Source organism: Prunus persica, chromosome G4, assembly GCF_000346465.2.
Source record: "Prunus persica cultivar Lovell chromosome G4, Prunus_persica_NCBIv2, whole genome shotgun sequence".
In the NCBI taxonomy this organism is placed as follows: domain Eukaryota; kingdom Viridiplantae; phylum Streptophyta; class Magnoliopsida; order Rosales; family Rosaceae; genus Prunus; species Prunus persica.
Window position 1 is genome coordinate 16,050,835 of NC_034012.1, and position 13,084 is coordinate 16,063,918.

The 13,084-nt window shown below is 38.1% G+C and overlaps 1 protein-coding gene across 1 annotated transcript; it reads left to right on the top strand.

Annotated features, from left to right (window-relative positions):
* Window positions 5,503-6,222, top strand: LOC18780215 (vegetative cell wall protein gp1). The gene has a single exon (XM_007214324.2). It carries the CDS (start codon window positions 5,503-5,505, stop codon window positions 6,220-6,222), a length of 720 nt encoding a protein of 239 aa, XP_007214386.1.

A 13,084-nucleotide genomic window follows, 5' to 3' on the forward strand; every position in this document is an offset into this window, starting at 1 on the left:
TACCTGCTGCAAACCACATCCTAACTCTTTGGTTTTTTTTTACCTTTCAAATCAATATAAAAGGGATTACAAGTTAGAATCTCGTTGGTTTAAACCTAGTTGCATTGCAAGTAGTTCGCTATCTTCCTTCCACATCAATCACTCTCTACAATAAGTCCACGCAGCCCTTCTAGGGCCTTTTCTTCTCATGCTTCCTTGATGAGAAGGGTAGGAAGAGACACAAGAGAAAGGTATGATAATGTTTTCGATGATTCGAAGTTTGCGATTGAAGCCTGGCCCACGAGCTCACATACATATAAATAAACTCTAAACCATAAAAGCCCGGCCCACGGGCTCACATGCATATAAATAAATAAATATATATATATATATATATATATAAACCCAAGTTAAATGAAAGATGGAGAAAAGCATTATCTATTATCATTGTAAGATCTACAAAAAAATGAAGTGTGGGATAAAATATGATTTTATTAATATGGCGATTGTATAACTATGCCTTCATATTTATGGAAAGAAAAATAAAAGAGAACTATGTAGGTATGAACAAAGAAAAAAATGGAGACATAAACATATACACAAATGTAAATAGAGAACTGTGAGAGAAAGGGAAACATAGAAACTTAGTAAAATATAGAAGAAAAAAAATAAAGAATTGACAAAAAATCCGTATTTAAAAAAAAGACAAAAATAAAGTAGACCTATTTCGGCCCAGGCTTTGGCTTTGAATTTTCTAAAAAAGCCCAACTTAGCCAGGTCCAAGCCTATCAAACTTGGACAGGGATAGCCCCGCCTGGCCCATTGACAAGGCCTACTTGGGAGATGGTCTCTTCCTTTTGTAGTGAAAGGTGAGGCAAGTTGCCTTGCCTTCATGCTAGGCACGGGGAACCATTTTGAAGAGGGAGCATGTGCAACTAGCTAGGAGAAGGCATGCACTTGTCCTCTTTATACTTGTGGCCTATGGGGGATCAACATGAGTGGTCCACTTGTTTGGGCATGTGAGGCCAGCTGGTGCTGACTAGTTATGGTATTAACATATGCTATTCAAATTTTCTGTACGATTAATAATCAACAAAGTTTTCTGTACACATGTCCCATAATCTCCTTAAGTTTATGCTTTCTCCATATATTATGTGTTGGGACGTTAAAAGTAGGGGTCATCATTAGGCCCGCAAGCCCATGGGCCGATGAGGGCCTGCTCAGCCCATTGAGAAAAAGCTCATTCCGGTCCGTAATGGGCCATAGGCCAAGCCAGCCCGGCCCGTTATTGAGTGAGCCGGGCTTGGACTTAAGTGTCTAAAGCTCGGCCAGGCTCGTTTGAGGCCAAGAAAGCCCGGCTCGGCCCGCCATAAAGCCCTGGTTCGCGGACTCACATACATATAAATAAATATATAAAAAACCTAGTTAAATGAAAGATAGAGAAAATCATTATCTATTATCATTGTAAGAACTAAAAAAAATGAAGTAGGAGATAAAATATGACTTTATTAATATGGCGATTATATAACTATATTTTCATATTTATGGAAAAAAAAAAGAACTATGAAGTTATGAACAAAGAAAAAAATGAAGACATAAACATATAGACAAATGTAATTATAGAACTATGAAAAAAAAGAGAAACATAGAAACATGGAAAAACATAGAAAAAAAAATAAAGAATTGACAAAAAAAAATCCATAATAAAAAAAGGGCCCATTTGGGCCCATCCCGTTGGGCTTAATCCAGCCAAGCTCAATAGGCTTTCTCAAGCCTAGCCCATGAGCCGGGCTTGAGCTTCGAATTTTTTAAAAAAGTCAGGCCCGATGCGGTCCCTTTTTTTTTTCTTTTCTCTTTAAAGCCCGGCTCGGCCGGCCCATTGATCAGGCCAAGTTAAAAGTATGCAAAATGTCATAGCGAAATGCTAGATATTAAACTCCCTACTTTTCTACGTTTTAATTAAAAATTAATTTCAGTATATATGCATTTAATTTGGATGAATTAAATTCTAATTTTTCTTCTTAACTGAAGCTCACACAAGTTGAAATGAGGAGGAGAAGGGCAGGAAACAATGAGGTAGAGATTACATAAAAACGACAAGGGCTTATAGGCTAAGATTTATGAGTCTAAATATCTTAAAGGGAAGTCTGTCTTAGATTCTTCTTTGATGATCAGACAAGATTGTTCTACCACTTGGAAGGGTGTTATGTATGGAGTGGAGTTGTTAAAGCAGGGAATGGATTGGAGGGTTGGTAAGGAGGATACGACTAAATTTTGGAAAGAGAATTGGCTTATTGATGAGCCTTTGTCGCAACATGATGGGGTCTTGCATATTGAGGATATAGATTGCTTTGTATCCAGTTTTTTTTTAAGATGAGTGGTGGGATCTGGATAAATTACGAAGAGCTTTAACTGAAGATCTTGTTCAACATATTGTTAAATATCCTGTGGGTTTAGATAGTAATCTGCAGGACTACCAGATTTGGAAAGGAACTGCCAACGGAGTTTATTCTGTAAAAATCGCTTACAATTTGTTCTTTAATGGTCCCTCGTGGCCTGATTATAGTTTCAGATAATTGTGGAAACTAAAGATACCTCCTAAATTGCAGCTTTTTGCTTGGCTTATTGCTCAAGGTAAAATTCTATCCAATAAGCAAAGAGTTAGAAGATAGTTGACATTTTATGCTTCTTGTGGTGTTTGTGAGTGGCCTATTGAAACTACATTACATATTCTTTGTGATTGCTATAAGGCTAGGGGTATATGGAATTCTATTTTAATGCCTAACCATCAGGGCCATTTGTTTCAAATGGAGTTTCTGCCATGGTTTCAGACTAATCTTCTCTCTCTGGTAGTTTGGTGTAGTAATATTCCTTGGAGTTTGGTGTTTATCTTTACTTGTTGGTGTTTGTGAAAATGGAGAAATCACCCATTTTTTCAAGGGGATGAAGATGTGCTTTTTGATCCTAAACAGCTTATTATTCATACTGTCCATGAGTGGTTTGAGGCTTCTCATATATTAAGAATAATCATAAAGTCCATGTTGATCTAAAGTGGGAACCTCCTATTTCTGATCAGTTTAAGTTAAATATTGATGGGTCAAGGAGGAGTGGCTATGGACATATTGGTGCTGAAGATGTTATTAGAAGTTCCTCTAGAGATTGGGTCAGTCGTTTTGCTGTGAACTTGGGGAATGGGCAAATTCTTGAGGCAGAAATTTGGGGATTATTTTTTGGGTTGAAGCTTGTTGTGGATAAAGAGATTAATAACCTTGTTGAAATGGATTCAACACTTGTTATCCTTTTGCAGGCTTAGTTTCTAGTTGCTAGGAGTTTATGCATAAGATTAACTGTTGCAGTGTTTATCATGTTTACAGAGAGGAAAACAATGTTGCTAATTGTTTGGCGAATTGGAGCTATAACTTAGATTTGGGTTTTTATATCTTTGTTGATACTCCAGCTTGGGTTCAGACTAGTTTGATTGATGATTTGCTAGGAGTTACTAGAACTCGTCTAGTTTCTACTGATATGTTGGTGTAGGCAATCTTCACGTCGTACATAATGGACCAGTCATCCAAAAACTGTGTAAAAGCTACCCTCCATCAAACAAAGAAGGTAACTGCTCTATATAGTAAGAGCCTTACTCTTATATTTGCATATTCTAAGTCTAACTTAGGTATTGGAGGCTATTTGGCTCACACCAACCCGGTGTGCACATAGACTCAATTATTATCATTATCTTCTTATTAGGTTTTATTTTTATTTTTTATCCAAAGATGTTAACCCTAACTTTTACGGCTCATTTTGGAAAGGGCTTATTCCAAAAGTGCTTTTTCTAGTAGCTTCTACAAAGAAGCAGTTTGATGTTTAGCTATCACACTTAAAAGTGCTTTTATACTACATAAAAATGATTTTGATATTTTGTAAAGTATTTGTTTGCCAAAGTAAAATCAATTTTGTTAATGAGATCCAAATTATCATAAGATATTATGAACTCAAAAAGCTCTTTCGAATGAAATTGTTTTCATCTTAGAATCTTTTATCATCTATATAATATAAATGGTTATAGTTCATATAATTTTTTTTGTTTACGTCTAATACCTAATTTAAACTAGCCTCTTCCCACTCGCTTCTGCACCTGCTAGAGACTTTTTTTTTAAATTTTTTTTTAAATTTATTTTTTTAAAAAAACCTCTCGCAAGCGCGGAAGCGCGTGCAGAGAGGCTAGTATATATAAAGCAAAAGGCAGAGAATGGTGAAACATTCAAAATACCAGAAAATGCCCTTGGTTAATGCAAACATTAAGAATTTAAATTATTAATTAAATGAGGATAATATGGTAAATTCAAAATTTTTTATATTTAAAAATTAAAATTAAAAGAAAATTCAAATAATAGATCCTATTTTTATAGAACACAACTATCCATTATCTTTTTTAATTCTAAAATAAATTTAAATTTTTTTAAAAAAAGCCTCTCGCAGGCGCAGAAGCGCGTGCAGAGAGGCTAGTATAGATTCTATAATAATAGAAAACATGGGAAATAAAATTTAAGATTTTAAAAATAAATAAGAAGATATGACTTAATGAAACTATAAGAAAAGAAAGAAAAAACTATGAGAAGTGAAAAATGAGAAATAAGGACTTCCCCAAATAAGATTGATGCTCATTTCTTGAATATAAAAAATGGAATTAACAAGACATAAGAAGATTTGTAAATGTTCGTCATCGATTTCTCGTCCATGATTTAAATTTTGTTCTTCAATTGTCTCTTTACCTCTAATCTCTTCCACCTCTATAGAGACAAATAACTCATCATCATCATAAAGTTGAAACTATTGATAAATTGTGGATACCCATTGAAGCAACAACAATTTATACTTGCTTTTCTTTATGAAAATTATGCTTTTGTTGTATCATTCTCCAACAATTTAAGCCATTTAAAAACAAATACAACACATCTATAAACATCAGCCAAAAATGAAAAAAAAATGAAAAAAAAAAATCTTAATATATATCAATGTATATTAAAATAACACTTTTAACAACATGACATCAAAAGCATGGCCTAATATTTATGTTCATAATTTTTTTTTTTCAGAGGAAGAAAATGAAAATCCTTTGAGTGCAAGAGTCCACACAAATAAAACAAGAAGCATCTAACCAATGAGACCAATTTTAACCGCGAATCTCAGTATCTTACAGTTATTCGACGACAAATTAACCGGACCGGCCAGTGATGCCGTGCCAAACAACAACGGCTACTTTACCCCATTATAGCCAGTAACAACGCGCCCTCCACCCCAACGGTCACATTTTCTCATTTGTCCTCTAACCAATCTCTAAAAACACTCCCTCGCTCACTCACAACGTTTTAATTTGTTTCGAAAAACCAAACAAACACCCTCCTCTCTCCCTTATAAATTCATCTCCTTCTTCCTCAATCTCTCAGAACCATAACACTTTCAACCCACAACAACAACTACAGTCTCAGATTTGTTGTTAGATTTTTTACAAGATTTCCCAAGATGCATAAACTTGTTCTACTCTCTCTTCTTCTCTTCTCTGTCTCACATTTCAATCTGATACAAGCAGACAATGCGCCTGCTCCTTCTCCCAAGCCCTCCACAACCACGCCAAAGCCGCCGTCACCACAGCCACAACAAACACCACCACCGCAACCCTCTAAGGCTTCTCCTCCTGCCACTACTCCCGCCACTTCTCCGTCAACTTCTCCGTCATCCCCTCCTAACCCTCCGACTCAGTCCCCGCCTTCGCCTGCCCCAAAAACCGCTCCGACAGTTTCTCCGCCAACCCAACAAACTCCTCCAGCGGCGACACCCGCCGTCTCTCCTGCAACTCCTCCGACACCGGTTTCTCCCGCGAAGAGCCCATCGAAAAGTGTGTCTCCCCCGGTTCAATCTCCGCCGACTCCTCCGCCCACCGTCGCCTCTCCGGCCAACGCTCCGGTGACTGCTCCGGCGAAAAGTCCGGTCGGGGTTTCGCCAGTTGCAGAGGCTCCGGAGATTGCCGCGACCCCCTCGGAACCAGCAGGTATTCCTTCGAGTTCTGCAACACCGGCAGGGTCGCCGGGAGTGTTCCCATCAAGCGGTAGCCCACCAATTCCCGCTCCGTCGAGCCTGTCGCCGGAGTCTGCGCAGGGTCCATCTAGTGATGATTCTTCGAGTTCGAGTTTGAAGTATGGGGTTTTGAGTGGGCTGTCCATTTGGGTTGCTTTGGCTCTCTAAATCATCTATACTTCTATTTTCTGTTCTTCCATATTATTTATATTTTATTTATTTATTAAGAATTTTTTTTTCTTTCTCTTCTGCCTCGACGGATTACTGGACTTTTGTATCATTTTCTGTTGTTGAATTATAAATATTCGTTTATTATCATATTTTATATTTTATTCTGTCCCTCGTAATAAGAAGTAACAAAGAAGGAAAAATAGAAATGCTGCTAGGAAGGTGTGGTGATTAAAATTCTGGGTGTGAATAGCAATTTGTGGATTATGGTTGGAATAAAACCAAGTATGAATTGAGGCCCCAGAAGTGAAAATGGTCCAAATTGATTATAATAATGTTTGTTTGATGGGCAATCTTTAATTCTATTAACTGGGTGAGAGAGATCTGATCTGACTGTGGTCTGTGGATGAAATTGGATTTTGTTCTTCAAAATATAAAATTGGTCAGGCAAATTCGGCTGAAATGATTTCAAAACTTGCAAAGCTTGGGTTGGAAGCTGGGGAGCTTCTATCCAATGTTGAGGGGTTACAATCCTTTTTTGTCCTTGTGCATTTCTCGGCTATGAGAAAAGTACAGGGAACAACCCTGCAGCCAATATCATTTGATGCACTCTTGTATGGATATCATTGGGATGGTATTGGCTAGGTGACTTTATTTTTACACCAGAAGGTGTGCTTTTGGTATAAGTGCTTAGTTGCAAGAACACATCTCAAAGGTTTTGAGGAGGAGCCAAATATCTCAAGTTCAGACTCTCATGGGCGGAAAAATACCTGCGAAATTAGGTTTACCTATGTCTTCGTCTCCGATGAGGGAGTGAGTTGTAGTGATTTTGTTGTTGTTACCAAGAAGTTGGGGGAGAAGAAAAGTGATATCAAATATCAAGTCTTACACTTTTCATAATCCTCTAAGAAACAAAGAAGTTGTCTTTAGCATCTCTGAAAGAAGGATATGCTTTTGCTATTATGTTTTCCTTCTTGCCTTCCGGAGATTGTTATCTTGATGTGGACAGGAAATAACGTCACGAGGTCATTTAGAGTAGCTGGAGCAGCTGCACTGGCACTCCTGATTGACAAAGGTTTAAAAAAGATCCAAAAATATTTCAACTCTTCCCAGTCTGGTCTATGCATTTGCGCTTGTGGTCTCTATAGTGGCTGTGCCATGTTTGACAGTTGTTGGCTTGCTTATCCTCTCTAGATGGGGAAAATGAACCTTTGCTTGGAGTGTTTCGTTCTGGTAATTTTTGGCCTCTTAGGTGTATGCTGTTTCAGACCACCCGTGGACATGCTAGCCACGGCTACCATCACCGGTTTGCTGGTCAACGGGATGTGGCTCCATACAACCTTCGAATGCATAAGAATGTGCATTCTTTTGTTTCAGATTAATAGGAATGAAATGAACTGATGGACGATACCAATTTGCAAAAGAATGTGCTTTCTTTTCTTCCAGCTTTATCTTCTAACTCGCTTGACATTCTATTTTTATCTTGAGACAATGCCTGGAAATTCACTGTAAATGCAATTGCAATGCCTACAAACTAAGATCTCCTAAGGAATTCCAATTCCATCTCTAACTGGAAGTTCCTTTCCCTCTCATTTTCCAACTCCCTCCTCTGCCTCTCAAACACCTTTCCCACTTTCCCCTTTCTGTTCATCATGCAAAAGTTTATCACTGCATTTAGTCCACCAAACTTCATAATAGCCTATTCAATTGAAATATTTCAGTCCACTTTCCTCTTATGAAAGAACAATAATTTTCAAGAGCAAATTATGAAAGAACAAAAAAAATCCCAGAATCATTCTCTTTTCCTCTTGATAAATGGATACACCATAAGGAAACCAGTGGTACACTGCCTGCAACAAGAAAATTGATGTGGTAAATTTAATGATAAATTGTATTTTTTGCTTAAAAAATAGGAAATACTTTCCTCCTTCCTATGTAAATATAAGTAGGAACTCTTATACTTTTGTCAATAACACTTTGATATGTATGTAGAAGTTTTTCTTTTAGTGTTTCTTATAAATTATTTTTATACATGTGTCAAATTATGATTTGCATCATTCGAGGAAATGAGGCAAGGAATATTCTAAAAAAATATTATTAATAGATGTGTAGTTTTGAGATGTGATGCCATGCCATGTACGTACCTTGTCATGCACTTCATTTCATCCATCCCATTCGCACAATCAGGTAGATGATTGATATATATATATATATATATACAGTCCCCTTCTATTGAAGGATTCTTCAAATAAAATTATTTGAGGGACGCCCTTTAGGGTATCCTACAATTTTTTTCCCAATGATCCAAACCATCTATTTTTTAGGTCTTCATTCATAGATCATCCTAACAAAAAATTAGACAAATCGGAAACCGTTTCGACATCCAATTGTGTCTTACAAAATCAATGAACACGGTACTTCAAGAAAATGCTAAAATTTCAATAACTTAATTGAATGGTCAAATGATATCGGATTCAAGTGATTTTTTGTAGGGATGATCTTTGAATGAGTATCTACAAAATAGACGGTTTGGATTAGTGAAATACAATCCGGAGTGGGGCCTACAAGGGGTGTCCCTCTTATTTGAGGGATCCCTCAATGGAAGCTCTCTGTATATATATATATATATATATATATTTGTCATTGAGTCCGTATATGATATCCATGCAAATCCAGTTGAAATTGCCAAACACTATTTCCCTCCTGGATTTCATTATATGCCCCAGAGTCCTTATAAGTCCCTCAAGTATTATAGAGATATACTGCTTGAGACACAATCAGTTGAAATTAAGCCGATAAAGGATCGGGATCATCCTGAAACCATTCTTTATCATTCTCTTTACATTCATCAAATTGTCAGTCAACAATCTTTCAGTAGCCATCCCTATGAATTGAAAATGCTTAAGTCAAAATTACAATATAATTATTCGGATTATATTGAAGCCTGGTACACTATCTTTCTTCACCAATCTGAAGATTTTAGTCATTCCTGGTTTATTAATTTTGATAATAAGTTTGAAAGCCCATTCCCCTACTGGTTTCTTCACTGGTGGGAAAAATACGGTCCAGTTGACGAAATTCTTCCAGTATCAGTTCTTGAGTTGATCCGCCATTATACAAAAAGAGCCAAGTTTTCCCTAGTTGATTTATTCTTTCCCAAACAGTTGCTGTTTATTGCCAGATACAAGGTACCTTGGATCCTTAAATGGTCCTATGCCATCACCAAGGACACCCGTGTATTTGCCCGCCAATTCTCAGTCAAATGGTGGGACAAGTTTGAAGTTGACAGAATTGCCAAGTACGTTTACAGTGACCTCCCCCGGGAGCCAGTTGCTCACCCTGTATCTCCTACAGGCTCAGTCAGATCATCCTTATCAATCGAAGGAAAGTCTAAAGCTGAGCTTCAGGAAATTGCACGCCAGCTGATCATCCAGGCTTCTCAGATGGATGATGATGAGGACAATGATTCTCCTCCATCGTCTAGTTGCCAGCCCATGCAGAGTCCTGCCAAGACAAAGTCATGGTTTGATGACAGCCAGGACCCCTACGATGCCTACGATATAGGGGAATCCTCTCCATAATTGCCTCAGTTGCCGACAAGCAAGCCTCGTCAAAAGAAGTTGCCAAAAGTAGTTGCCGACAGGTCACTCTGTCAAAAGAAGATGCCAAATCACGTGAAAGCAGCAGACAAAGCATCTCTGCTTTTACTTTAGTCAGATCACCGAAAAGCAGCAGACAAAGCACTGTTCGCTTTTTGACAATCCACCAAAAGTAGCCGAAAGCATCTGCAGGAGTCAAAGTTACCTCTACAGTTGCTAAAAGTTGAATCAGGTTGAACACCCGTGCCTCTACAGCTGTCCAACCATAGTTGCCTTTTGTAAACCATAGTTGAAAGTTGTCTTTAAATTCAGGCTTCGGCCTCAGTTGTAGATAGAACTGGTTGGGAACTAGTTTTACCAACTACAATTTATTTTTCAGTTTTAAAGATTCTCTCTGAAACACCTTTGGAGAAATCACGCTTGTACATAGTCTAAGTGTGTTGAAGTTTGCAGTTGCACCTTTGTGAGTATAATAAAAGTTGCTATTTTAAATTATTCTATTTTGACTAATTTCATATATGCATTATTTTCTGCATATGCATTAGTCTGAAAGTTGAGCTAAGTTGCTGCATTATCATATTCATCTTCTTTCTCACTATCTCTCTGTGTGTCCCCTTGTTTTGGTATCAGAGCCGTAAGAGTTACGGTCTTTGTCTAAGTCTGCTACTCATTCCCGCCCAAGTGGCTGGTTTAAGCATCTGAGTAGAAGGTTTTCATCTTCTTCCTTTCCTTCCTTTTTATTCTTTGAGTTGTCTGTTAATTTCACTCTAAGGTCTGACCCGTGAGTCCTTTTTGCTAGATCTGTAAGTCCCGAGGGTAGGGCGTTTGTGCTGGGCAGGAGACAGAAAATTGAGTGGAGTTAGTAGGTTTCTTAGAGTCTAAGGAGTGAGTCCGGGAAGTCCCTGTTTATCTTCTTCCTCAGTCCGTTTGAATCAAATACTTGAGTAGCCATGAGTCGTTTTCTTAGGTCGAGTTCCTGTAAGTCAAGCAGTTCTAAGACCAGTATAAGTCGACTCCCTGAGATAGTTAATGAAGAACAATTTGAATATGATTCTAGTTGCAAAGAACAATTAGATTTTAGAGATTGGAATATCCCTAAAGTCCCGAGTCAAAAAATTTATAAGAAACATTGGTTGCCTTCCAGTTTTAATAGCACCACACATGTCAAAACAGTTGAACAAGTTTACGCTCTTAGTAAAGAACACGAAACTTGCCAGTTGCTTAATCTTGAGTCAATCAAAAAGCACAAGACTGATGGAAACAATTTCCTGCATATTGGTCTTGTTCAAGTTGCCGTTAAGCCCCTAACCAGGTTAGGATTAAAAGCCTCCATACTGCTCTGTTTACGCGATGCCCGGTTCACCGCGTTCAGTGACAGTACCCTAGGAGTCATTGAGTCTAGTTTGTGTAACGGTCCAGTTCATTTTGATTGTTACCCAGACTTTACTGTAAGCCTTAGTGATCCTCATATATTGAGAACCTTAACCCTCAATATTAAGACTGAAGGTTATAATGTCCTCCCAGGAACCCAACCTTTAGCATTAGTTTACAGAATTTACTATAAGGTCACAGGAACCAATATAAACTTCCAGGCCTTAAACAAAAGCCCAAAGGATCAGACAGTCCTGATCCAGAGTCACACCTCAGACGCCCATATTCAAGTTCCCCAGACCATTAAATGGTCAGAAGTTGCCCTTCCAACAGATTGGACCTTAGTTACCGAGAGCCAACCAGCTCCGATTCAACGTAGTCTAAACAATTTAGACTACATCCAGCAGTACCTAGATGGCACGGTTAAGATTAGGTTCGATAGCCAGCCTCTACATAAGTCTAATGTCCAGTTACATCAGTTACCAACCCCAGGTCAGTCACAAAGGCATGCCCCAGCTAGGCACTCCTTTACTACCTCATCCTCAACTCTAGAACGAGACCTAGAGTTAGAAAAAACCATGATAGACTTGAAGCTTGAGTCCCTGAGAAGATCCTCTCAGGTAACCCAGCCCTGCTACGGCAAGGCTCCAGTTGATGAAAAGTCAGAATCCCCTGAGTCACCTACCCAGTCTGACTTTATAGTTGATAACTATGCCACAGTTGTTAACCAGTTGAGAACCCTTAATAGAAAATTCAGAATTGATTGGTCACGTCTAAACAGTCATCTCAAAGCCCCTGAGAACCAGTCTAGACGGGATAGTTACCACCAAGCCTATCCAGAAGCCCAACGCCGCCTAGAAATCTTTAGTGAATGGAAAGATTACATGCGGTCAGCCCAAGTTGAAATTTTCTACCTTGATTTTGTTGAAAGCCGCTATATGTCAAATGATGAGTTAAAAACTTTAACTCAGCAAAAATGGAAAATGGCAGATAAGTCTGTCGTTGAGTCTAGTCATCCTCCAATAGAAACCATAATTATTGAGCATAAAGATACTCTTATTCCTGCTACTCCTTTCAAAACATTTGAAAGTAGTGACAGTAATAGAAGAATTCTTGAGCAAAATAATTATACCAACCAGAGTTTAATCGTAATAGGAAAACAGCTGGATACAATAGAAACTAAAATTGATAAGTTAGGTTCTACAGACGTAGAGTCTAAAAAGAAAATTGAAAAACCAATTGTCCAGTTCCAGGATCTTAGGTCTAGCCCGACCCTTAAGATCACCCCAACAATGAAGAAAATAGAAGACATGTTAGCCCAGTTGACCCCTGCCAAATTTGAAAAAACTGAGAAATCTGGTCTCAAAACACTAGATGCCTTTGCAGTAGAAAACACCTCTGAGTCTGAGTCGTCAGAAGTAAGCAATATTTCTAAAATTGAAAAAGCCTTTCAAACTTTAGAAATCCAAGTTGAACCCAAAGTTAAGAAATTAGAAAAGTTTGTTAGTCCCAGTAGCCTGACCAAAAATTGGTATCCCAGGCCAACACCTCCTGACATTCAATTTGAAGAAAGAAACCTGCAGACCCAGTTCTCTGTTTCTTCCGACAAATTGTATGAATGGAACATTGATGGTCTCTCTGAGCAAGAGATCCTCAATAAGTTACAACATATGTCTATGGTTGCCAATAGTTATATCACCAATCACAGTTTCAGACAGTCTGAAATTGTCCCTCTGTTAGTCACTGGTTTCACTGGTACTCTCAGAAGTTGGTGGGATAAACACCTGAGTCCTGAGTCTAAAAGCCGAATAACCTTTGCTGTAAAACTTAATGATGATGGTCACCCTATCTTTGACGAACGAATAGGTCAAGGTATAGAAGACGGTGTCAAC